Below are 27,176 nucleotides of genomic sequence, written 5' to 3'. Positions count from 1 at the left end.
GATGCTAAGAAACTCATAAACACTTCCCTGAATATAAAGTCATGCTCATAATTCTTGTCTCTGCAAGTGAAATGTAGTATCTTAAGTCAGCCCGGTAGAAAAGCTGCTCAAGATTATTTCATCACGAAATCATACAGTTGATTTATTTCTCCCTTGAGAAGCTGAATACAGTTCAGGCCACTATTTTCCAATGTTCAAAAGCACTTCTAGTCAAATCTGTTACATCTATTTCTAAAGTGTCTGTGGCTTCAGTGTCTTGGCACACTTTAGATAATAGTCACCAGTTTAAAACACAACCTACCGCGCTCCCTCCATCCACATCCCCAAATCGTAGCTCTTGTGATTGCTCAGCATGAGCTTCCATCAGGTCTGACTGTCCCCAAGTGCTTTGTGCCGCCTGAGAAACGCTGGGTATCTTTGCTTTCTGGTCAGTTACACTGACTTTGAAGGACGGGACACGAAACTAGAAGAACGTCGAGTAAAATCCTGCTTTGCATTAAAGGTTTTGGGGAGTGAAGCTCATCCCTGTGGGATACACAGGAGCATCAGCCCAGGCACGCTGAACGCAGGTAGTGTCTGCAGCCGTGCACAGCCTGCTGGCAGAGCAGGCAGAGGCAATCCAGGTGAAAAGCAGCCCAAGGGCTGGGTTTGTGCGGCCACTGGAGCTTCCTCTCCAGGCCCTTCAGACCTGAACTACACACGGGGAGAACGCACAGCTCGCCATAAAGGCAGCCCCGCCATCGATGAACTCGGCCGCTCGGCGGGGCGCCCTGCTCGACCCTGAACAGCGGGGCGGCGGCGCCCGCGATCGACGCTCTCGGCTGCTCGGCGGGGCGCCCTGCTCGGCGCAGCGCGGCCGCGCCCCCCGGAAGCGGAGACAAGCCGCGGCCATGGCGGCCGAGCAGCGCTACCCGAGGAGCTCCATCGAGGATGACTTCAACTATGGCAGCAACGTGGCCTCGGCCAGCGTCCACATCCGCATGGGTAAGGGCTGCGGATGAGCGGGAGAGCCGCACAGCCCCGCCTCAGCCCCCGCAAGCGCTTGCGGAGAGGTCCCCGTTGCCCCCAGTGGGGCCCTGCTCTCCCAAGAGGCGCCTCTGTGATACTCCGGTCACCTCTGGCCTTGGCTGCAGTCGGGTTCCGCGCAGTGTTTTAACCTGGCTAAAGGTGCTGAGTGCGGAGCCCGAGCACTGTATAGTCCAGGTTAGGCATCAAGGGTGAGGGACCGCGGCCGGGGAAAGGCTCTGGCGTTTAACCGTGAAGGGGCTTGGTCTTCTCAGAGGGGTTACCCCGCGCACTCGGTACCCTGTGTAGATTCAGACTTGATTTTGTCCCGAGTGACAAGTTCTGAAGTCCAAACATGGTCCACGAGCTGCAGAGTCCCTGCAGAGAGGCATCTCGCCAGAGGTGTTGGAGGAAAGCCTGGACGTGGCAGTGGGTGCCATGGTCTGTCTGACACGGCGATGTTCGCTCACAGGTTGGACTCGGTGATCTCAGAGGTCTTTTCCAGCCGTATTCATTCTGTGATTCATAAATACTATTAGAATAAGTGACTGCAATTATAGAAGTTTAACCATGAGACTGAAGGATTTGAATTTCTTCTGTGAGGTGGTAGAACTTTTGTCTCTTCCACCGAAGCATTTGGCATACTAATGCCGGTGAAATCCTGCTTTGCTGTTCGTGTGCAGGTCTGAAACATACTGAGTACTCTGGTAGAATATGTCGAATCAATAATCCTTGCTGAAATAGTATTACTGGACACATTTTGGAATAAAAACGGCTATGAGCTGTGAAGTCTTTTATTATTTATTTCTGATAATCAGGAGACCGCTTCCTATTAAAATACTGTTTTATTTTGTTTGAAAAATAACAGGTGTGCCATAGGAGGTATGAAACAGGTAATGCCACTAGTAAAATTGCTGATGGGTTTAGTAATGTAGGGGAAAAGCTTTGCGAGCTGGGAGGTTTGGTCAGTTTATTATGACAAAGTAGGCCCCAGTCCCTCATGGCTTGCAAGTGTATTTCACTTTACCTGCTGCAAGCAGGTAATTCAGTTTCTCATAGTATGTGCTCTTTAACTTGTTTAAGACTGTGATATTAATGACTGAATTTTTTTCCCCTATAAGCTCATTCTTCCTTCTACAGCATTTGCCTAATGGACTTGGTCTCCTTCTATTCAGAACAGAGAATATCTGTATGATATATCTGTATGTCCTGATCTACACTTTTCTTTCAGTAATTCTAGAATTAAGAAGCCTCTTAATTCTAGGATTTTTTCCAGCCTGTGCCCAGCTGTTCAGTACAATGCAAGTTGTAAATGATGATAAATGATATTTAATATGATGGAAGGGAAATCAAATAGACATTCATGTAAAAACGTTACCTTTTTAAACTTTTATGACTGTTTCTGCCTTCCGTGTTAATCCTTTCAGTTAGGTCCATTAGGCAACAGTAACATGATAGAGAAGGTATGCTGTTAGTATAGTGAGAATGGGTGTAGGTCTTAAACTAATCCAATTTAAATTCCTTGCAAGTGTTTTCTGTATTTCTTTTGTCATCATTGTTAATGGTTAAATAATGATGTCCAGGAATAAATTTTGCTGTAATATTGTGTTAATTTTTTTGAAGTAAAATGGCTTTTTACAGCTTTGTTCTGTGCTTTTTCACTATGACTTTATAATGGTTCTTTATGAAAATGAAAACTTGTATCTGATTTGCTGCTGAACTTTGAAAGTGTGAGTCAAAAGTAGTTTCACTTTTATTTTCCTTATTCCAGCATTTCTGCGAAAGGTCTACAGCATTCTTTCTGTTCAAGTTCTATTGACCACAGTCACATCTGCAATTTTCCTATACTCTACTGGAGTGCAGGCATTTGTTCATGAGAGGTAAATTCCAAGGTGAAATACAGCTGTTTAGCATGTGTTAGGTATAAATTATGTAACTTGTTGCTACACTTCAGTCTTCCTAATCAATTTTATAACCTTTTGTTGTTTTGTTGCTGTAATAGATACTTATTAATTTGATTAGGGAGTAACTTCTCTGACAATTTTCTCCTTGGTTTACTATGAAAACTATCATATTGTTTTTTGTTGTGTTGTTGTTTACTTTAATCAATGCTTTATTAATAGTGCTTATTTCAATATTTGTGCTATGCATACTTTGACATGAGTTGCAGAACATCTCAGTTACTGACATTTCTTGTATTACAGTCTAAATACTTTTAGAATATCTTTGGAATGCTGTTATTTATAGGTGACTGTTCCTAAAACCAGAATCATGTCTTACTCCTCTTCCTCTCTCCTGTCTTCTTTTTCCTCTTACCCCCTCCCCACTCCCCAGAATAATTATTCTGCATAAATTCCTGTGGGAGTACTTCTTTTTGCCTCTCAGATTTTCATGATAAAATAAACCTCAAAATGCAAAGTGTGGTGAAAAGGCCAGGGAAAAGAACAGCTCGGAAAGGAGAGCACTGAGTCAGGTTTCTGTTTTCCTCCAAGTGCACTTTTGAACTTTCAGTTTAAAGCCCAAATAAAAAAGGAGGATTAAACACTACATGAAAGTTCCAGTTTCTGTATTACCTGTAGAGTATACAACAATGATTGTAAAACTACTGTTTTCTGCTTAAATCTGATAATTTAAAATTGTCCTGCTGGCTTAGAGCTGTTGTGATTTTGTGTTTGATGTTGGCCCTGTTTTTCCTTGGAGGGCTACTTGAATGATTTAGCAATACTTACTGGTCAGTACTGATTTTCCACAGTGCAGTTAGAGCCCATGTTTGTTGCATTTGGGTGCTTATGAAAAATAGTTCTCTGAATATGGAGTTCAGAACAGGCAAAACAGTACATGTACTTTAATACTCTTACTTTGTATGGATGGATTTTCTTCTTTGTATGTGTTCATTTCCAGGTAATGGATTCCTGGGGAATCTTTAGCTTTATTATGAAAATAAAGCCTTTACTTGTGACTGTACTATTTTTAACTGATTATCTGTAGTAGTATGTTTTAGAACAGTTTTACTGTAAACCTGCCTTACATTTACTTTGGATATCTTTTCCTAGATGATCACTTAAAAAATTGGTTTTATATAAACTGTTCCATAATCTTACAGATATTTGATTGTATTTTTTTTTTTAATGGAATTTTACAGGCCTGCCTTGCTTTTGATATCTGGACTTGGATCTCTGGCTGTAATCGTGGCACTGACCCTCTACAGACACCAGCACCCTGTTAATTTATACCTGCTGTTTGGATTTGTAAGTGTTTAAATCAATTAAATTATTAATTGATTAATTAATTCCATTTAATAGTCCCTGGAATATCTTGCATAGAAATTAATTCCTTGAAACTAGAGGTATGTCACTTGTTTTTCTTGAATTCCTTGAAAGACATCCTATATATTTATGAAGGTCTGAGTTACTTTTTGAATATTCTGTCCGCAGCTTGTTCCTAGATAGCAGGCACTCCTGGTTTCTTTCAGCATCTTTCTAGAAAGAGTGTTAGAACTTGGAGCCAGTTTGAGCAAGGGTTTTTGTGTGTGTGTGTGTAAATCTATCTGCTCTCATTGTTCTGTTGATGTCAGGGATTTTTTCTGTGCTCAGTAAGAAAGGAGGAGACATTCCTGTTACCTAAATTGTTTAATGGCCTCCAGCAGAGACCCAAACCAGCTGTATTGTTTATTCCTCCAATTGTTGTCTTTTTGATGCTAAATTCCAAGCATGTTTCCAGCACAGACAGATCAGTCAGAGCTGTCCTCAAATTCCAGTCTTCTGGCTGATGTTGTGAGTATGTAGATCCAGGCTAACAGTTGCTCTTGGGTATTTTGGATAGCGTAGCAAAAGAGTCTTCTGAAAAGAAGTCACAGTAGCTTAATTAAAATTTGATGTGTTAAGAGTTGCCTAAATTGTATTTGTGATAAAACAGAAAGACAGCTTTGCTGTGTAAGTAAACAGAGTGTTTAAAGGGTAAGTGTGGAAAGGAAACTGGTACAGACACTGTGTTAGACAGCTGTCCAACAAAATACTGAAAATGTATTCATTTTATAGCTCCTTGAATAGTTTGTAAGAAGTGTCATATAAATGCTGTGCACTTACAGTAGAAAATGTGACATTTTTCTGTAGGGACAGTGTCTCACTCATTTTCACTTTGTATTGTACTCTTTTTATGTAACACAACTTCTAGCCCAGTGAGACAGTCTGACTGCCATTTTCTTATTAAAAATTTAGCATGTTTTCATACTCAAAGATTTAACAGGAGACCTAATGTTTAATGGTTTGATTTTTTTCTTATCCTTCTATTTTTTTGGGTTTGCTTTTTATAGACGCTACTGGAAGCACTGACAGTTGCCATTACAGGTAAATAGTAGCCATCCTATTGTTGATTCCATAAAGAATTTGGAAAAGGAATCCATTATGTTGTACTAATTGCCATTAGGGTTTTCTAGATGTGACTAAAATAATAATGAACCATGTTTGAAAATTTTAATGACGGTGGTAGGAGTTTAGAAAAGCTAGGGAATCAAGGGAGAAAACTGAATTCTGATGCAGAAATTAAACTGTATAAACTTGAAGTGAGAAATGAGTTGGGGAATTCCATTCTTTCAGCATAGCTAAAAATGTTCTCTTTCATAATGCTCAGCTCTCAGCAGAGCTGATCTTTAAGCTGAAAAAGTCCTATCAGCCCCCTCAATTTCCTCAAAGGGCATTTGAGTTTGGAGAATTCTGTACTTTCATGGTCAGGGTTGAAATGAGGCATCATCACCTAGTCAACATCAAACTACCTTACAGCATAAGATGAAACCTCTTCATTGTGGCTTATGATCTCCTGATTTGGGGAAAGGAAAGATTAAGGAGAAAGGAGGGAAGAAAAAGATTGCACTTTTTTCTGCTATCTTTCCCCTCCTGTCCCCTAATCACAACTTCAAGCCTTTATAGGGGATTGTTTTATTTTTCCCCTTGTTTCAGTATCGTGAAAAATTCATACAGTTTTTTTCCTTAAGATCTCTGTTATCTGTGCTTAAAATCGTTTTGTTTTGTTGGTGTTTTCATAATTCTGACTAGGGAAGACCTGTTATTTCCATTTAAGAAGCTACAGCGATAAAATAACTGTCAAAATTAGCTAGTACAAGGTCCCTGAGTCCTATGATCATGAATTTGAAATGCAAAGACAAGTTCAGGTATAATTTACTCAGTTTTGTTCACAGTTAAATTTCTGTTCTCAAAAGATAATTCAGTGTAGTGTTCTTTAATTGACAGATCACTTTCTCTGTTTATAGTGAGTTTCTATGATGTCTCCATCGTCTTGCAAGCCTTTATTCTTACTGCTGCTGTATTTCTTGGATTGACTGCATATACCTTGCAGTCAAAGAGAGACTTCAGCAAATTTGGAGCAGGGTATGTTGTCATATTGATGATTTTTTAAAATTTTTTCTTGTTGTTAAGGTTGGCTTGTTTTTCTTTCTTAAAACAACCTTTGCAGGTATAATAAGAAATATAGGTCAACAGAACCTGCTTCAAGGGAATAGTGAGGGTTATTTATTTTAAATTATTAATTTTACCTGGTTCTGATCCTTGGTAAAATCTTTTCAGTGATAAAGAATCTTAAAACAATTAGAAAACTGTTTAATTTACCTGGATTTTTCACTGAGAGAGAAGGTAGATGTTTCAAAACTTTAAGAAAATGAAAGTGTGAACATAACTTTTAATAGCTTTATAAAATTTTACTGCTGACACCAGTGAACAGTTGGCATCTAAGAATTCCAGACATTTACTTGCCACATATATTGTGAAGAGGTTTTAGAAAAATGGAGGATATTTTAAGTCTAAAAGAAAGTATATTGTTGGTCACAGTATAATTTATTTTCTTTCAGCCTCTTCGCTTTTTTGTGGATTCTAATCTTCTCGGGTTTCTTGAGGGTAAGATACTTTGTGCTTGCAGTTAAAAGATATTCACAGAATCACAGAATGGTGTGGGTTGGGAGGGACCTTAAAGATCATCTAGTTCCAACCCTGCTGCTGTGAGCAGGGACACCTTCCACTAAGGTCAGGTTGCTCAGAGAAGAAGGTTTGGGTCAGCCCAATGTAGCTTAATGAAAGAAAATTCCTACCCAGATCCATTACTGTTCTGGATAAGGATGGTGGTCTTCTAACCACACACGTTCAATTTAGATTTTTGTTGGGTGTTGTCAACATAAAAGGGGTATTTGGGTTGATTGACAAAATTTGTCAGTTGACATCCACTACTTAATGAAGAGAATGTGAAGGAGATTTGAGATTTATTTTGAGATGTATTTTGATTTTCTAGTTTTATTGCTGTTAGTGTTCTGGAAGCCAGAGCTTCCTCCCTCTGGAGGCACTTTTACAGAGTCAGAGATTGTGTAACTAGAGAGTGTATGGAATAAGAGCATTGAAATATGGCCATAATACCATGGTTTTGTGTACATAACACTGAAAGACTGTGTATTAAATGTGGCATATCATTATTCAGGGATTTTAATATTAAAAAAAATTAAATTCACAAGTATCTTTTTCATATTTTATCTGCCTCCAGCTGTTTTTCTATAGTGAGACAATAGAGTTGGTGTTTGCTGCTGCTGGAGCTCTTCTGTTCTGTGGATTTATTATTTATGACACTCATTTGCTGATGCACAAATTGTCCCCTGAAGAGTACATACTGGCTGCAATCAATCTCTACTTGGACATCATAAATCTATTCTTACACCTGCTGCGTTTTCTGGAGGCATTTAATAAAAAATAGTCGAAAGCGGTGTGGGGTTTGACTATGGCACAATTAAAGTTAAGCATTTGGATGATCAGCAATCTCGGTAGTTCTGCCTTCTGAAGACTGAATCTTTATTATGTTTGCATTCCATGAATATTGATCTCTCCTTAGGGGGGAAAATGGCTTTTTTACATAGCTACAGTTCTTCTCCAGATCATGTATTTTATGTAGTTAACATGCTGTCATCATTACAGTCAGTTTTTTAATCACTTAATTTGCAATTGACAAAATTAATGATTAAAATTTTGCCAACTCCTGATTGCTCCATAGTAAGCTTCCCTGCTCTTCTGTAGCTGCTGAAAATGTTTCCTTTGGGTTTGATCATTCATTTATGTCCCATGTAAGGGTAGCATGAGTTTACCGTTGTGCAATATTTTACTAAAATAATTTTTTTTTTAGTTTTTGTTTGGTAAAATGATATGCTGTCTCTGGCAGAGATACTCTGTCCTTGTTAAGGGCTGTCACTATGGAAGCTGTGAGGGTGTTAAAACAATTAAATGGAATGTTCTTCATTTTAGTATTATTTATTGCCTATCAGTACTCTGAAAAATCATTTGGAGATTGATTATGGCATTTTATCAACTCGTGTGTAATAAAATTCACTGTGTGTCAATAAAAATCGGAAAGCGTTTAGTCTGTTCTTGCAGCTGGGACTGGGGAACTTGAGGGCGCTGAGAGTGAGCGCTGCAGCCGGGTCGGTGCTGGCAGGGTTGAGGTGCTGTCACTGCGGCTGCTTCCCACGCTCTGGAGATGCTGGAGGGGCAGGGAGCGTAAAAACGATTTTGAAAGGTTTCCTTCGTCTTCAGGGAGGGATTGTTACTGCTCGCCCGTCCTGTCAGTGAGAGGTGAGCGACGAGGAATGCAGTACTTGGGCAATGTTCCGGCCTGCCTGCCCCCGCTGGGACCGGGTGCGCTTTCCGTGACGCTGTCGAAGTACGACCGCGAGTGGGTTCGAGCGAGTGGGATAATCTCTCCCGTGCCTTAAGATTTCATTCAGAACAGCGGGGCAGGAGCTAAGAACAAAACCTTGCTTTTTACGATGTGATGGAACTCTTGTTTATCCTTTCATGCCGCGCACTTCTCTCGGGGAGTTACGGTAGGACCCATCTACCCCCGCGCGAGGCCGGGCCCCTCAGTTTGCGCACGCGCGGCCGGGCAGCGCGGCCTTCCGCGGTGTGTGTGGCGGCCTCGTGCGCTGCCGGTGAGCGGGACAGGGAGGGGGCCCGCCGTGCGCGCGCGTCCCCGGGCCCGCCGTGCGCGCGCTGCCCGCCCTCAACCGCTCCCGCTTCCCCCCCCGCAGGACATGGCGAAGAGCCTGAGGAGCAAATGGAGGAGGAAGATGCGGGCGGAGAAGAGGAAGAAGAACGCGCCCAAAGAGCTGGAGAGGCTGAAGAAGATCCTGGGAACCAAAGCGGATGTCATCATGGAGGAGGTGAAAGAGGTGGCGACCGTGCTGCCCCCCGAGAAAGTCCTGGAGCAGAGAGGTGAGTCGGGCTCTGGCCGGCGTTTCCTGCTGCCGTCGCCCAGGTGCGGGCGGCCCTGCAGTGTTGATGCTGATCCTGTGACTTTTTCACCGCCGGGATCGGGCGTGTGGTTGTTACAGGCTGAGAACAGTGAGTCGGAAGGCTTGACTTTCTAAAGCTAAAAACCCTAAATCTGGTCATTTCGCAACACTGGCATCCATATTGCATCCGGTCACTTGTGGAACGAGGTTATTAACGTTTAGTTTTAGTACGTAAAGTGTGTGATGTATCGTAGGGAGAGACATCTCTGACAGCATCAGCTGAATGCGGATTCACCACTTAGCAGTTGTTCCAGTCACAGCATTATGTTTGCTGCCAAACTCTCCTAATTTGAGGAGGCTCCTAAACACACAGGAGTTGGAGTAGGAGTAGTACGGGCCCGGTTTCTGAACACCAATTAGTGTTGCATTGCACGTGGTGCAGGAGTGGGTGTCAGGTGTCTACAGATAATGCCATCTTCCTTGTGTCTGGAATCTAATGTAAACTGTAAAGGAAGTAACCCAGAAAGTGGAAACAGAGGTTTTAAATAGCTGCATAATGGATATGAGTCAGAAAGACACCTTCTCTTTTCAAAACTGACATCCAAACTAAATCATAGTCTTATTTTGATTCTCCAATTTGTGCCACTTAAGATATTCTGATACTGTAAATGGAAACAGAATGCTATATAAAAATAATTGTCCAATTAAGGGTAGTTTCAAGTATTGCTTGTAATTTTATCCATGATTCTGATTTATCCCACAAACCAAGTGTAAAAGTGTAAAAGCCTCAGAAATACCTAAGAAAATACATATTTCACAGAACAGCTACAAGTATTGTGAAAATAATGGTGTCTTCTTTAAGAGGACTTTTCAGGACTAACTGTGGACACAAAGGAGTTCACATCACCAAGTGTTACAAGAACTGAAGCAGATAAAAACTTCACCCATAATAATGTACTTCCCACAGACAGATAAATAATTTTCCAGCCAAAGAAGGTATAGGTATATATTACAGACATCTTACTGTGTTACTTTAGGGTACTGTTTACAGTGCACTGGGAATGGTTTTTTTTCCATTTTTCCTTTTAAGAAAAAAATAATGTAAGGTCTGCTGTGCTGAATAGGCTTTTTGCCTCTGCCACCAGGCCCCTGTGCTGATTCTCTGCTGATTGCAAGTATTTGCAAGCCCCTCAATTTTGAGCTCCATAAGCACATCTCTGGTGCAGATTCCTGTAGACTATTAGCCTCAACTATTGAAGCAGCAAGTTGGCCTTTGTCTCCCAACATCAGACAAGCACAACATAGAAGTCTTTTTTCCTCTCCATGAAACTTGTGGTAAAGGCTTGAGTTGTACACATATAACTTGGGAACAAGGTTGGAATGAAATTCCAGAGCACAGTTCCAGTCAGTACTGTGCAAGGTGTTCCTCTTGCACCTTGTTATCTCACCAAGACATGATGTTCCTGGGGTGTTAGGCAGCTGGGGATGCCATTCTTGAGAGTGACAGTGGGCAGTCATCCTCATCCTAGAGACTAATCCTCTCTTTCTGCCTGTAAATGTGTTAGACCTCACTCCTAGAGGCAAGCGTGGCATCACTGGCTGATACTTCCTACTGTCACTGTATTTCACCTTTTCTCTTTACTATTCCTTTTATTCAGCTTCATCTTCCACTCAGAATATATTTTTAGAGCAGATCTTAAACATTACATCATAAAAAGTGTGTAATTGTGCATGTTTCAGTAAGCGTATGGCTTCATGCATGTTTCTGTGGTGGAATATACAATGTTCTTAGACACAGGATTGGAACAGATTGCAGACTAAAGAATAAGATGCTTTGTCCAGACATGGTCTTCAGGAAAAATACTGCACATTTACTATCAACTGTTGAAGTTCCTGGGTTGCAGTTGCATTGGTTTGGAAAGTGCTTTCATTTTATAAAACCTTCAGTTCTCTATATACAAATACTGTTGTGTCTAGGGATATTTTTATCACTTGGGGGAATCTAGTAACAAAATAGCTTCTATGAAGCTGATTCAGACATTTTATTCACTAAAAATACCTTTAATTTTCAGATGACTGCAAAATGGAGCTGGATAATAAACGAAACAAAAAAACTCTCCTAGACCAGCATGGACAGTACCCAATATGGATGAATTCCAGGCAAAGAAAGAAGCTTAAGGCTCAGCGTGTTAAAGGGAAAAAAAAATCAAAATTGGCCAAAGGCCTCGTCTGGTAAAATCAGTTTTGTAAGATCATGAATATTTTATTTAACAAAATAAATTTCCCATATAATCTCATGAGATTTTGTGCTTGGTCACTGAGTATAATTTACTGTGTCGGATGAATTTTTGAAGAGACTATTTAGCCAGCAAATGGTGAAAGAAATAGCAGCTTGGTGTCTGTCTGCCAAACTTAAAAAGCAAGCTGAGTGCCTTTGAATAGACTAATTGTTGCCTGTGGGTATCTGTTTTCTTGGCGGGTGAGGGTCTTCATCTTTTATTATGAATACCAAAAACAGTCAAGGAAATCCTAAAGGTAATTAAACCAAATGTTTTTGTACTATGGTCTTTGTCAGTGTACCTTGTCTTTTAGTAAATATAACCAAAGGATTCTGTAAACATGCTGTATCCTTTATATTCTTCTGTAAAATTTGTTGGACTGACTTGTGTTGCTTTTAACATCTGATAATTAACAAAAATATATCTTCATATGTAACTCCAAAATTTTTATGCTGAAACAACACCAGGGCCTCATGAAAACTCTGCAAGTAAAATGAGAAAGCGTCAGTCTGACATAAGTTCACAAAGAGAATAACAAAATATTTCATTGCTGTCTGCAACAGAAATATTGTAGGAACTAAATAAGTGAAAGTACAATTGATTCCTTTATTATTAAAATGAGAGTACACAGATGCACAGAGTGGAAATAAAATAGCTTTATTTAAGATCTTTTCCAAGTTTTAGTAAAGTAAATGAGAATTTTCCTTTCCATATGTATTTTCAGTAGCCTTTTATTCCTCTTAAAATGGTACTTATCTATCCTGCTTTACATTGTGTGCATAGGAAAAAACACTGCATGATTGTGTAACAGATACCATTTATGTGATTATACATTTGGGTGCATATTACTTGCAGTAAAACGTGGTGACAGATGCAAAGGTTAGTTTCCCTGAAAGCTTGTGTTTTTAAAATGTTTCTCATTTCAAGGATGGAAATAATTACAGTATCCACCCTGCAGGATGTGCCTTTGCAAGTACCAGGCATGGGTACAGGGCATAATCTTTGTGCAGCTTCATGCAAGATGAGATCCACATTCTGTAATTATCCACAAATTGTGATTTATATCCATTGTGATAACTTGGGCATAGGAAAGAAGATCTATTTTTATAATTACACTAGGTGTAGTATGCTAAAATCTAGTAAGAACAACTCAGTGTGATGGAAAATTAAGTTTTTCTGGAAAAATATAGTGTGTTTTGTGTTATGGTTAGGAGAAAGCTACATAAAAAAACTACAGTGATGTTAAAAGGAAAACCAGTATATTCTATTTTCACATAAATTGACAGTTAATGATTTAGTATGGTATCTAGGTCGCATATTACCAAATTATATGCCCTTAATAACTGTACTTTAAAAATATTTCCATTAAGTTGATAAAAGCCCTGCTAGTTGATAACAGCTGCTACTGCTGTCAATTTTTTTAGTCATACTAGATAAATGGATCTAGATTTTGGTATCAAACTTACCTAAATATTAGCATGTAGATTAGAGCTACTTTAAAATGGATTCATGTGGAGGAAAGTGTTCATGAATGTGTTTGACCAGGAATGTAATGAGAAGTCAGATTGTATTTATTTACTATTGTAATGATGTAGGCTTTATTTTGCTTAAAACATGCTTTGGAGAATTGAGATGGGAAACTTCTCAGGCTTAGGTGTGAAAAAACAATTGTTTTTTTCTATAGAGGTCAGATGACTTTCAAGCAGCTCCCAGTGGGAAAGCAGGCTGTTTTTCCCAAGTGGAGATGATTAAACTGGCAAAGTCCCCCTGTTTAGATATACAACTTGAGAGTCAGTTTATTCTTTAGGTGCATAGCTGTCATCTGCCTCGTCCTCACTGAGCCTGCCACTGCTGCACTTGCCTTACACTGTCCTCTCTCCAGAGCTGTTTCACTCCTGCCTCTGCTGCTTCCTCTATAAAGAGAAAATTAACCCTCATAACTGAATAGTCTTGCTTATTTGTGCTTTTATGACCTAGCCCTGAGCTTTATTGTATAGATTTATTAGTCAACTGCTTTTGTGACCAGATAAGAATTTGAATCTCAAGTGAAAGACGGCAGACGCTGCACTGATGTTTTATTTAGAAGTTGCTTCCTTCCTGTAACAATACTGACTGTGTGAGGTATTTCCTTCATGGTGTCCAGGGTAAAGTCAAACATTCTATGAAACTACAGATATTTTAAGACATCCTGTTTTATTTTTGAGGTGAAATGGAGGATAAAGAAGGAATAAACTGCTGTCTTTATAGGAATATAGCTCTTAATCTAGTACCAGTGTATTGTGTACAATGTTGTACCTCACTTGGTGAGGCAGAGCTCTCTGTGGGCTGGGAAACATTTTTGGGAGCTGTTTGGGTGGGATCTGTAATCCAGGCTAAAAGCTTACTTGTAGACAGACAGCAGGAACCTGGCTAAACATACTGCATGGATGTAACACTAGAGGCTGAGGATACAGCAGGTAAATCCTGCTTTATGGGATTTGAGCATACTATATATGGATACTGTAATTTTGTGTTTGGAATTTGTTTTTACCAACTATTTTTGAATGGAAATACCAAATTATTTAGTTGCCTTTCAGTGTGATTCATACTGCTGAATCTGAAACATGTTTCTGTTTGAGTTGATGGAAAAAGTCATGTTTCCTTACAATAGAAATGAATTTAAACATAATTGATTTTGACTGAAATACATATCTTAAGAGTCCACAGAGGGATTTTCAAGGGAGTAACTGATGCTTCTAAACAGCATTCTAATAATATCACAATTCATTGGTCTTTATGTATGTTCTTTAGGTTGGGATTGAGGGAAAAAAGGTTGTAGTTGATTAAACAAACTGATGGAAGTCTAAAAGTGTATAAATTAAATGGCACTGTTGTGGTGGTTGGGTTTTTTTAATTCTGTAATTGTGTTATTATGAAACTGCTTAGTTGCAACTTTCTGCCACCTGCCTGCAAAGTGCTGTGGTAGCTGTGTTTCCTGGACCTACATACAGAAAGCAGAGAAAATAATGCAGGTACTTTTGAGCTACATGCAGAAAAGCCAGCACTGAAAGAATTAAATTCTGTCATTTTATTGAAATGTTTATGTGCGTAAGATGTGCACATATTCATACAGTATAAAAATTGCATTAGCAAATTGCTAAATGTCCTGCAGATTGTTGGCAGTTTCTTATGAAGATGACAAGGTCTGCCCTTTTTGACCTAGTGTATAGGACTTGATTTTTAAAGTGAATTATTTCAGATGCCTAAAACAACTGGCAGCACTGATGGTTCAGTTCCTGGGCTTTTCTGGTAATTCATTGCTGCCCTGGGGCACCTCTGCGCTGTGTAGTCAAGTCAGGGGACCAATTAGCTAAGATGCACTGAAAATATTCTTATTTTCCCCATTTTTTTCAGCTAGATTGTCTTACAGCCTTACTGTACAAAAAGCAGCGTCAGTAGGAGGCAGTACAAGACCAGGAAGAAAGACCAGGCTGGTGAAGGCGAGGCTGTGTCAGGCTGTCCTGGTGCATGAGGCACCTCTCTCCCTGTGGCATTAGTGCCTCTTGGTGTGGCCACTGTGCAGTGCAGCATTATGAGGGTGGAGAGAAGTTCTGGAGACAAGTCAAGCAAGTGCATTGAATGGGAGTTTTGAAAATCTTTTTCAATAGAGGGCATAGTACTGGAGACTTATCTACAGCTGACACTGTGGCTACAGAGGATGCTAAATACAATTTGGGGCTGCTTAGTACTGGGAGGAAGAATGTCATGGTAACATGGTACAAAATGGTCTCCTGATACGTGGTCACAACTTCTTAAACAACAAAAGGAGTCCTGTACAAAGGCTTTATAGTGCATACCTGTTTCTGTTCTGCCTTTTCCTCCTGCCACCTGAACAGTTGTGTGGGTTCTGACTTCGATGGAAGCTGGATATCTGACCTGTATCTGATCTGTAGTGTGAACATGTCTGGTACAGACATGAGACTGTAGCCTTAGCATGAAGAAATCTGAGTGGTGCAAAGCAATCTGCTGCTCAGGGTGGCATAGTCTGAATTGAGTTATGGCATTTGTGGGGAAGATGAGACTCTGAAGCAAGACCTATGTATGCGCCGCTCTCTTAAGGCCGTGGTTTTGCCATCAATTTAAACTTGCCTAGGAGTGACATTTCAGAGCAGGACTGACTGAGCCATCTGAGAGCTCACTGCTGAAGGAAGAGGCTCTTTTTGGCTTTTTCCTTTCCCTTCTCCAGCTGCATTGGCCAACCTGCAATTTCCTACTTCTGAAGAAACAGGCATTGGGAAGTTTTTTTCCCCAAGTTAAAAGTGAAAAAGAACTAACAACTTCTTTCTGTTAGTAAACACTGCACAGTTGTGACAAGCCTACCATTTTCACTGTCATTTTATTCTTCCTACACTACTTCATTTTTCAGATCTCTGCCTAATCAATAGTGACAGAATTTAAAGGAAAGGAGAAGGCAGAATGGGAAGCGGATATTTGCACTATTTCCTCTCTCATCCCAGTCACTTCAACATTGCTCTCTCAGGTCTCTAATCTTTCTCGTGCTCATATTTCAATATAAAAGGTCTGAAATGTTAGGAACAGTACATGGTGTGTGGCAAAAGAGGATTGCGTATCAAGAGTCCTATGCAAGGCAGCAATGAGGACTGCTTATGAAGTGCTTGTATATTCAGAGCAAACTGACTTCTGTTTTCAATGCAGTCAACTAGGTGGTGAAAGTTACTTATATTCTTGTTTGGAAAACTATTGCCTAATACATTTTCTCTCTAACTGCAGTTAATTTTCTTGCAAGGCTTTTAAAGTCTGAATGCAGATTTTACAGCATTTTTAAACTTTTGCTTTAAACCAGAGGTTGGGTTTGTGGATAGCATTTCAGGAAGCAAAGGTGCATTTGTTGTCTCAGGATGGCTCATCTGACTCAGCCCAGCTGGTCCATTCATACATTTATGTTATTTGAAACATATAGTATCTCTCTTTTGATAGATGACAAATTCATAACATATAGGTGCATCAGCTATTCCACAGTACAGCTTGCTACCTTGAGTCTTTAAATTACTTTGACAGTAGATGTTCTGTAAATTTAGCTTTGATGGATTCTGGTATGTTTGAAACAAGAACTTTATAGATCTACTGACTGTGCTTCTGTCCATCTTACTTCTGCAAAATATGACAGAGCTTGGTGAAGATCAGATCAGAGCTGCAGTTTGTCTCACAACAGAACACAAAACATTTCTGTGAAAGCTTAGAAGGGCTCAGTGATAACGATTTCTTGATTGAAGTGTCTTGGATTTAGTTAATTATCACTACTGCTATTGAATAGCCTCATCACAAATGCAAAATTTCAGTTCCCTTAATATATGCAAAAAGATATTTAAGACTAAATTGTTTGAAGAAAGGTAAGATGCACTGCTTTTGTTGAACTTGTTTCACGCCCTTGGAATATGGTATTGTTAGAGGATGAACAGGAAGAAGCCAGAACTGAAGTGCACCAGGTTATGTGCAAAGCCGATTGTGGAGCTGCAAAGTGACCCATCTAAAGCACAGCTGGGTGCCTTCAGACACTTTGATTGTTTTTCTCTCCTGAATGTCCTTAAGTCTGCCTGAATTCTTGTGGAAAAAAAACCAAAACATTTGCCATACTTCAGAGCAAATGCAGCCATAGTGTGATCCATATACTTGTGGTTGCTGGAACTGCTCATCCATGTCTTGGCTGCTACTGTGTTGGAGAGAAAAACGTTTAATTCCTGGAGTGCGAGACCAGGGTGTAAGATCATCCATGGGAGAGGTTACAGCTTCTGTTTGCTGATGTAATAACTTTAGGAACTATAAACAAACACCTATGCTTTTATCCATCACTTTTAAATAGGTAAAGGGTCAAGCATTAGGCTTTCTCTTTTTCTCTTGGGGGCGAAGATTGCATGTGGATTTTTTGTTATTTTGCTTGCTGTTTAAAGTAAATACTAATCTGCTAAGCTTCTATGTGTCCATAAACGTGTTATATGTGTGTCTATGTGTCCATGTGTTATAAAATTTAAAATCAAAATTTGCATTCGTTTCCGTAGGCAACCAGAAAGATGTTAACAGCCGATGCATGTCCTTAACACATGCTATCAAATCTCATCTCCAGAATATCATCCCCTGCTAATTATAGAGATTGGAATTAGAAGAAATTGTAGGGTTTTGGGTTTTTTGGGTTTCCCCCCGCCATTAAGTTGAACTCCTTAACCAGCTCCTGACAGAAATCCTTAGCAGTGGGAAGTGAAACTGTACTTCCACAACTGCCCTGTAATAGTGATGGGAGGGGACAAAGGGCAAAGTCTGTCACACAATGTATTTCCATCTCAACATGTCATTGCCCGTGACAGCATCACCCAAATTCACTAGTGAATGAGACTGGATTATCCGTTGTCGTGCTCAATGGCAACAACTTGTCGTCATGCCTTCTCTCAGATTCAGCAGTGACACGGGTGCCGTGAGGTGGTGGCATCGCTAACCGGGCCGCTCCCTGGGTACTTGGCGGGAGGTGGAAGCGCGTCCCTGCAGGAGCGATCCCGGCGGGCCCTGCTGGCCGGGCGGGAACCGCGCTTTGCTGGGGCAGCCGCTGCCCGGCAGGCGGCCCCGGCGTGTCCCCGGCGTGTCCCCGGCGTGTCCCCGGAGTGTCCCCGGCGTGTCCCCGGAGTGTCCCCGGCTCACGGGCCCTGGGAGGAGCCGCACGGGCAGCAGCCCGTGCCATTTTCTGTGTTTTAAGACGGAGCTCGGTTTGCAGCGGGGCGTGCATTGCCTGCAGGGGAGCGGGCGGAGCGGTGCCGCAGCCCGGGGCTCGCATTGCTGGGGGTGCTGCCGCTTCCCCAACTGCCTGCAGAGCGCCGGGAAATACACTCACGTACTCTGCCCTAGAAAGGAGTGCCATTTAAACGTGTAAAACCACTTGATGTTCTTACTGATGATATAACCGAGCGCAGTTATTCTCTAAAAAATAAACTAAAAATGCGACTTCATGAGAATGATCCCCCCGTCTCTTTTTTTCCCCCCTTAAACATGTCCTTTTTCCAGGAAAGTGCACAAAGGGATCCATGACTTTTTCTGATATATAATGTTTTGTGTTTAGAAGGAAGGCTCTTTAAAAGCTTCTTATCAACCAACTGAAGCATTTTAATGACAATTTCAGAAACTCAGTGGAAAGAGAGTTGTTTTATATCTGCTTGTTTTATTTGCATTTTAAAATCTCCACGTGGTGATTTCAGCAAAGGTCCTGTGTCAGGGAAATCCAGAAGTGAGGTTGACCAGAGACAAGTAAAAATGCCTGTGTTGTTTTCATTGTCCAAATGTAATGATGTGCAATGATTTAAACCAGCAGTTTCACGTGGTTAAAAATGAATTAGATTCGTAAAATTCTAAAAGTAACCTCAGACACACCAAAAAGGATAACAGTTTGTGTTAGGGTAGAATTAGTTTTGAGACTACAAAAACTATTTTCCATGCAATCACAAAACAAAAATTGATTTTATTTTTAGGAATTCACAGAAGAAAATATTTGTTTTTATACCAACAAACACTGTTACAACAAATGCATCAGTTCCTGCAATTGTAATTGAAGCTGAAAAAAATAAAATAACCTTAAGCATTTCAGGAGTAAATGTAAAACAATATAAATTAATATAAAATTAGAGGGAAAAATATTTTGGGAATACAAGACCCACTCTGTAAGAAAAACAGTAAGAAAAACACCAAAAACTCTGTAAGAACACAGAAAACAAGGTTTCTTTATCTAAACAAAAATTTAAGAAATACACACAATGATACAGCTGAACAAATTTATGGAATAAATTTAAATATTTAAAACTGAAAAATATTTTTTAACTTGCCAGAAATTAAATGTTGCTTAATTCATAGAAATAAAGTCATACTTGGGGGGAAAAAAGTAGATTAGAAATAGATTTAATTTGCATAAATCTATACAAATAAAGTAAATTTATGTTTTAACTAAACCTACCAATTCCAGTGAATGAGAATTTTTCCATTCATTGGTCTGGAAACAAAGGTTAAATCTTGAAAAAAAAAGACCTAACAAAAAACCAGAGAAGCTGAAATTCCAGCTTTCATTGAAAATAAAATGAACAAAAAAGTTTTGCAAAACCTTTTCAAATGTTAATTGAGCGTCTAAATACATTTATTTTTTTTTTAGTTATTACATTATCTTTCATTCAGAGACTCTACATTTTAAAGTCTTATTTCTGTCAGAAACTTCACTAACACAAAAGTGCAAACCAATGAATTCAATTTCTAGTCTGCCCTGACATCTTTAGAGATTGTTTTGCTGTAGAAGGAAATTAAATAATTTCCAAAATGATCTTTCCCAAGTATCTTTTTGCATTAAATGGGGTTTGGATTCAGTGGTTCCTAATGAATTTGGATATGTTAACAGTGACTGGATCATATCCAAATATGACTTGATGGGAAAGCCATTAGTTTTTTTCCCTGAGGTTACACTGGGATCCCATCTGGTGATTGCTAATAAATGTGGATACGTTCTGAAAAAAAAAAAAAAGAGCTTGCATTGGATTCTATTATGAATTACTGGGAATGCAGTTTCTTGGAGTTTCATTCATGCACTTCAGGGAAGCTGAGCTTGGAGTATCTGACAAAAAAGAACATGACGTAAGACTTCAGTTATTTTTTTTATACTACAGCAATTGTTTTTGTAATAGAATTATGTTTGAGATCAGCTAAAATGTATTATTATGTATAAACACGACAAAATCCAAAATAAAACTGTCCATTAAAAGAAGTTTAATATTTGATTGTAGCTACCAAATGCTTATTGTAAAATAAAACTTTAATTATTGAGTGCCTGAATAGCGTTCCTCCACAGTAGGATGAAATCTAAGTCATATTTTTCTTTCCTATGCACCATCCAAAACACTGAGGCAGGTTTCATTTTTATATGTAGTGTTAGGAAGAAAATCTGAAGAAGACCAGAAACAAATGTTTGTCTTAACAAAGAGGAAATGCACATCCATTTTCAAAATCCTCTAAGTTCTTGGAAAATACAGCAGTGTGTTTAGAATAGTAAGGCTGATGGTTGAAGGCAGCTTAAGTTATTTGTGAACACTACAGTTAGCAATTATATGCAAGGACATACTGCATTTCTTTTTCTAAAGTAAAAATACTGTTGTACAGGTTTTTTTATTCTTTTTCTTTTTCTTTTTCTTTTTCTTTTTCTTTTTCTTTTTCTTTTTCTTTTTCTTTTTCTTTTTCTTTTTCTTTTTCTTTTTCTTTTCCTTCCTTAACAAACCAATTATTAGCCAGGGCAAATTGACCCTGGTTTTGATCAAAGGAGCAATTTATCTCATCCTGCAGTTCCTGCAGACTAACAGCTATCTGTTGATGCAGAATGTGCGGGTCGCCTTTAGCTGCCGACCCCATCCAGCCATGAGAAAAGGGAGTGAGGAAAAACCTATAAAGCCCAAAATAAAACTGTGGATTCTTCTGGTTCTTGTCAGGTTCAGTTACAGTGGTACAGAAACAGCAGTAAATTCACTGAGGCTCTATCAGATCAAAACAACTCTGTTATAAATATCATTCATATAAACCATGTGGGCGAGAGAGAAACTGTCAGAAGAAGGGAAAGGAAAATAGATCTTCTGCACTTCAATAAATTATATGATACTTTTATAGATTACAGCAAAAAAATGAAAACTTAACATTCATATGCCAACATATGTGTGATTGCATGTATGTGTATATTCTCACATGGTAGTATTAATTTAAATATTCAAATGTTTTCAATCCAAATATTTTGTTTTAATAAAATAAAGATATTTAAGTGACTGTGGATAAAATTAGGGTACAGAATAAATCTATAACAAAAAGTTCAAAGAAGTGCCTTATGTTTTTCTTGAGAATTGACTCAATTGCTTGATGCACTTCTAATTGGATGAACAACGTAATTCTGCTTGGTTTTGCAACTGGTGAGCAGCTGACAGGCTTGTGATTATTAAAGGTGACTTTTAATAGGTGATGAGGATGTGATGACCAAAGCCCTTGTTTACCTACACAGTTGATAGAAGAAGGTTGTTTCATATGTTTCCCTGCTGTAATTAAAATGATCAGCCAGAGTTTTAATGACATACCATTTTGACAAATTCCCTGTGCTTGATGGTAGTACGTTTGGAGGTTTTACATTTTGAGATGCCTTGACACAATTAAGAGTACAGCTAACAATTCCTTTATATGAAACAGCTAAAAATAGCTAGGAGTTGTCAGGTGATAACATACTTTTCCTCCTTTAGACCTCAGCTAGATCTAGAGCCACATCTTAGCTACAGAGTTCATTACCTAGAGAAAGATTAATATATGCATGTCGGTTCAGTAAAGTGTGAGAGAGAACATGCTACCAAAGCCATTAAGACTGCAATGGCCACAGCTGTACAGTAAGAAAAGAGGGACACACTAAAATGATGGGAGTGCACCAAGCCTTTTAACAAGGGAATCAGGTTTGTTACATGATTTCAGGAGAAGTGGGACTACATGCAGTTTATGCAGCATCTACCAAATGGAGTAAATCTGTTTCTTAAGAATTGTCATATTTTTGGGCACAGCACTAACTTTGATCTTCAATTATTTTATTTTTTAACAATTTTCAAGTGGTTTTTCTTGCCATTGTCTCCTGATTGCTTGCCCAGGGGAGCTGAGCTTGTCGAGTTCTAGTGTTGATGCTGTGCATTTGCTGGCTCAAGTCCTGAGTCAGCTAAACAGAGATAGTTTCTTCAAAAGGGTAAATGATGGATTCAAGATAATTTTGGTGCTTAACTGCTCACGGTAGATAGCTTACTGCCTTGCAGGTCACTCCTTAATGACCACAGGAAGTAAAGCCAGAGACAAAGAAAAATAAGGTTCAATGAAAACCAGGAACACAGAGGAGGAAATGTACAAAAGCAGGACTCCTAACTTAAAAACTGTGAAGCAAAAAGAGCCACTAGCTGACCCCAAAGCTTCCTCTGCTCTTCTCTGTTGGGTTCACACATTCACTCAGTGCCTATAATTGTGTCTCTGATCATGTCCAAAACTGTTGCAGACTGATAGCGCATCCTTAAACACAGCTGGGAAATCAGAGCAGCATTCATTTACTCCAGCTTTACTCTCTTTATTTAGAGACTTTAATCAGAGCTGGTTATCCTTAGCTACATTTTCCATCATGGGAGGAAGTAAGGGACAGCTCAAGGGGATATTTAACTCAATCTTTTGTTGACTATTTCTGCCTACAATAATCTGTTTTCCTCTACTTGCTTCTGTCCACTCACTACAGAAGAAAGCTTTGGGTGAGTTATATGGATTAGACCTTTAGCATAGCAATGCCCAATATCTTTCTCCCAGATTTCCTCTTTTCCTCCCACACTCTCTTCCAAATCAATAGAACCCACAGCCTAGTGGCTCAAACCAGGGTTTGACAGGAAGGAAGGACCTGACTCCTTGCAAGCAGAATTTGTGCCTTGCATCAGCCATGTAACTGTTTCATTTGTGGGGCAGTATCTGAGAAGACAAAACTGTTGAGATTTTGGGAGGAAAGATGTAAGTAGCATCCAAAACACCAGAGAGCCTGGTTGTAAGCAGGCATCTTCTGTTAGGCCTGGATGTGGCACTTTCAGAGAGAAACAGAATTCAGAATACATCTTGAAGACTGATTTTAGACAAGCCCACTCAACACACTTGAGTCTTCTGCAAAGCCACTTATTGCCCCCCATGTAAAGCAACATTAGGCTTGAAGGTCTATGGATCCCTGCTGAAGTCTGTGATCTTGAAGCTTAATACTGAGAGCTTCTCTCTTTTTTGAGTTTATGTGTTTTACTGAGTGTTGCTGTAAAGGCTTAAATCAGTAACTTCTGCACAAGTGCAGGTGTGTATAAATTCTCATGAGTTAGAGAGAAGGAATGTAGCGAGGAAGAGAAGGATGGCACTACTAGGCTCTGAGGCTGCTGCTGAAATGAACTAACACACCAGACCTAGCACATGTGCTTTTGCACTATTAAGGACCACCAAACAAATATAGCTTTCAGATTTTACAAGTGAAGGACAAGTTTGGCAACACCTTTGATGGAATCACCATTCTGGTGACCTCCCTACTGTGCAAGGATGTCAGAAACATCTCCTCTCACTGGGAATTGTCCTTCCTGCTCCACCATATGTTGGCTTGGAAAGGCCAGGATTATCAGTAGCACAGCCAAATACAGTGGGCTGGCTGTTTCTCCAGAGGTGAATCTGAGTGCATGCACTGGGCCAACATTGTCTGTGGAAGGGGTGCTCTGGGTATTGCTGATGCCTGAATGTATAGACCCACTTTGTAAGGTAAGGTTTTGGTCTCTTCTTGACTACAGATGCTGTGTTTCTTGTTAACTACAGATGATGAATGATGTTTTTCTGTAATTTGGTTTTCTGCTGCAGCTGCCATCCAGCCCTCTAAAGGAAAAATCTATAAGCTACTTCTGTAAGTCACTAGGTGGAAGCATCTACCTTAATACTACAAGCAAAACTCCTTATTAGAGAGATAAGTCTTTCAGTTCCTCTCATCTTTAATTTCTGCATCACATTACACAATGTCTCATTATCAGATGCTATTAATGGCAGTTGTTCTACTGTCTGGTTCAGCAAAGTACCTCAGTACAAGCTCAAGACCATCCTGTGTCCTGATCCCTAATCTTTGGAAATGCACTTCATTTTGTATAGTGACTAAGTCAAAGTTGTATGTTTGGGACTTCATTTGGTGAGACATGCAAGTATATGTTTAAACTGAGCTCACAGGAGCAAATTCTGTAGTGGCTGAGCTGGGACTAACTAGTCTTCCTGATCTGCAGACACCTTCAACAAAAATCCTGTATGAAGCCTTCTCAGAAGGGCTCCCTGGCCCTTTCTTTCTGTACCAGTACATCCCATTTTCTCCACACTGTGAATTCTCTTCTCCCTTTCCTCTCTCCATTCAGAATAACTGGCTGCCTCGGAGAGAAGTGAAGATGCCAATTAGCTGTGTGTGACCAGGGCAGCCTGGAGGATGCTAATACTATACTGGAAAATGTCACTAATTTGCATACAGGTCTTCTGCAGCATTATAGCTCTTAACTAGGTAGCCACTTCTTCTTCCAGGTTTTTGTATCCTGATTCTTCTCTAAATCTGTTCTGGTCACTGAAATCTGGAATACTCACTAAAGCTCTGGAAATGGCCAGGTGCAGAGCAGTGGTGTTAAGCAGAAAAGGAGGCAAGCTGACATGGGCCATCCAGCTGGGTATCGTATTCTGACATGCCAGAGGACTCCATGTCTTAGCTGATTTCTAGGTCTCAGTTCCTAATCTACTTTAGGCAACAGCAGCAGGGCTAATTCAATTTGAACCATTTAATCTAACCTGGTAGATTTTGCAGGAAAGTGGATTAGCAAGTGCTGAAGCCCTGCTTTTAGCCAGCAAAGCTCCACAGATGATACCTCATGGAAAGAGACTGCAAACAACTGAAGTGTTTCATCCTCCTGTACCATGCCAACTCAGCAGCAGGCAAGCAAACCAGCCCAATCCTAATCCAGCTCTTCCTCCATTGGTGTGCTCTCCCACAAATGCCAGTTTTTATTGAGGCTGATACATGAATCGGAAAGAACTGAGTTTGGTTTTCATGCCACAGACTACAATGCTGAGAAATAAACAAAAAGAAATCTGTTTTTTACTTGTTAGCTGAGCAGTTTTGATTTGAAAATCACTGACAGACGTCAAACATGGGACCCCACAATGAAATGTTTACAGTGCCATTTTAGAGAGGGACTCCACTTTGAAACTGAGTGGAAGTATGTGGGAAGTTTGCAGAGCAGGACATGTAGGGGTAGAAAATTAAAGCATGATGGAGCCACCAGCATCCAGAGTTTAAGGAAAAAAATGGTATTTATATTCCTCATGTTTCTTCTCAATTGACAAGATGATCCCTTCCATTTGTGGTTACTGAGCTAGCTTTTGTCTTGATTCCTTGTATTTTCAATTTGCTGGCTTTGGCTTTGCGTTATTTTCCTTTATAAATGGTACTAGCAAACTGGGGAGCTCTGCACACTTCATTGTGAAACAGAAAGGAGACCACTTCTTTATGTTTTCCTTCAGTTTGTTTTTCTTGTATGAACATATGCAACATGTTTCATGCAAATCAATGTATAATTTAGCACTGACTCTGTACTTTTATTTTGATTTGATGGAGAAATCCTTAACACTTGACACTCTTATTTCTATGTAATTTTCTCATGCAACAGCTCATGCTGCTTTCCATAACATAAATGAAGAAGGCTAACTCTATAATTTGAGACTTGGAATGACTTTATTATTACAATCTGATTTGTTTACTGTTGGCAAACCCCAAATATTCTTCCAAAGAGGAAGTTATGCTGTTGTGCCTGCCATTAATATAAATATATATTATGCCATGTGTTTCATCTATATAGGGCATATTTGCTTCCCAGTTCACTGTTTGTCACTGAGAATAGAGAAAACTATTACAAGACAACCTGCTTTTTATTTTGAAACAGTAAAAGTTATAAGCTGCAGTGAATTGGAAAAACTCGAGTAACTGTATGGGACAGAGCAAAGCACTTCCACTGGCTGGGGAAGAACAGAAACAAGACCATGATGAGGACACTTTGTGGAGGTAACTGGCAGTAAATGAGACATGAATCTCTTGTGCCTTCTGTTGGCCTAGCTCTCTTTGCAATTTGGGTTTGTGTTTCAAGAGGCAGCTCACAGAGGAGTGCAGAAAGTAATTCTTCTCTTGTACAACTGAACCTGCAACGTCGCTTTTGTACCTCAGGGCAGGGATTAGCAGAAAGTATTGCACAAACTGGACAGAGCTCCAGATCAGGAACAGTCTGAGGGAAAGTGATGCTTATTCATGCTCCTGGGGGGTGGTTTAGGGGCCACACTGGCAGCATACACAGCATACATGAAGAGGGAAGATAGGGGCTGAAGAAAACAAGGAGAAGCCTTCCTGCAGATCAGTAATATGAACTTGGCTGGCTGCTGTCCCTGGGGAAGTGGCAGAAACCTTGTTGTTTGGAGCATGTGTAATTGGTATAAACAAGACCATAACAAATCTTTGCTGGAGAACAGTCCTTTGCTGGCAGGGAGTGCTGGGTGACTTAATGGGTCTTTTCCATATGTAGAGTCTATGAATAACAACAGATGATGAAAAGAAAAAAAAAAAGAAGTGTGAAACTTGTGCAGGCATTTTTCAGAAAGCAAATTGCTTTCCTAAAACAGAGGAAAAGCAATCTGAAATCACCCAAAGACATTTATTGAACCTTATCCAAGTCTGTTTTTACAAAATGTGTTGATATTCAGCTGCTGGATGAAATCTTGTGCTGATTGACATCCAGTGGAGTCCTACCACTGGCTTCAGAAGGGCCAGGTTGGAGTAATTGAGGAACCAGAGTTTGGTTCATTTGATCAATCAGAATTAAGAAATAATAATCCCCACTCAAAACAGTTTGACTCATTTTTCATCCTCACAAACAAACCAAGCCCAAAAAACAAGACAAGAAAGAAGAAAAAACATCTAGCAAAAGAGTAGATAAGAGCATTGAATTTCCAGTCTCCCTCTTCCCTTCTCA

General features: G+C 39.8%; 2 protein-coding genes across 5 annotated transcripts; both read left to right on the top strand.

The window, feature by feature from the left end:
* Positions 1–793: 793 nt before the first annotated feature.
* Positions 794–8,409, top strand: TMBIM4 (transmembrane BAX inhibitor motif containing 4). Its single transcript, XM_015628820.3, has 7 exons — positions 794–984; positions 2,777–2,885; positions 4,148–4,253; positions 5,318–5,351; positions 6,272–6,389; positions 6,866–6,911; positions 7,546–8,409. The coding sequence occupies exons 1-7, from the start codon at positions 891–893 to the stop codon at positions 7,750–7,752; spliced, it is 714 nt and encodes a 237-aa protein (XP_015484306.1). The 5' UTR covers positions 794–890; the 3' UTR covers positions 7,753–8,409.
* A 197-nt stretch (positions 8,410–8,606) lies between these two features.
* On the top strand, positions 8,607–11,723 carry LLPH (LLP homolog, long-term synaptic facilitation factor). 4 transcript variants are annotated; one of them, XM_015628825.3, is made up of 3 exons: positions 8,607–8,621; positions 9,077–9,260; positions 11,353–11,723. In XM_015628825.3, exons 2-3 carry the CDS (start codon positions 9,080–9,082, stop codon positions 11,514–11,516), a joined length of 345 nt encoding a protein of 114 aa, XP_015484311.1. In that variant the 5' UTR covers positions 8,607–8,621; positions 9,077–9,079; the 3' UTR covers positions 11,517–11,723. The 4 variants fall into 4 exon arrangements, with proteins under 4 accessions (XP_015484311.1, XP_015484309.1, XP_015484308.1 ...); XM_015628823.3 differs by lacking the exon at positions 8,607–8,621 and adding an exon at positions 8,854–8,872; XM_015628822.3 differs by lacking the exon at positions 8,607–8,621 and adding an exon at positions 8,882–8,977.
* Positions 11,724–27,176: the final 15,453 nt, after the last annotated feature.

This window comes from Parus major, chromosome 1A, assembly GCF_001522545.3.
Source record: "Parus major isolate Abel chromosome 1A, Parus_major1.1, whole genome shotgun sequence".
Classification (NCBI taxonomy): Eukaryota; Metazoa; Chordata; class Aves; order Passeriformes; family Paridae; genus Parus; species Parus major.
This window is presented reverse-complemented; position numbering and strand designations above follow the sequence as displayed.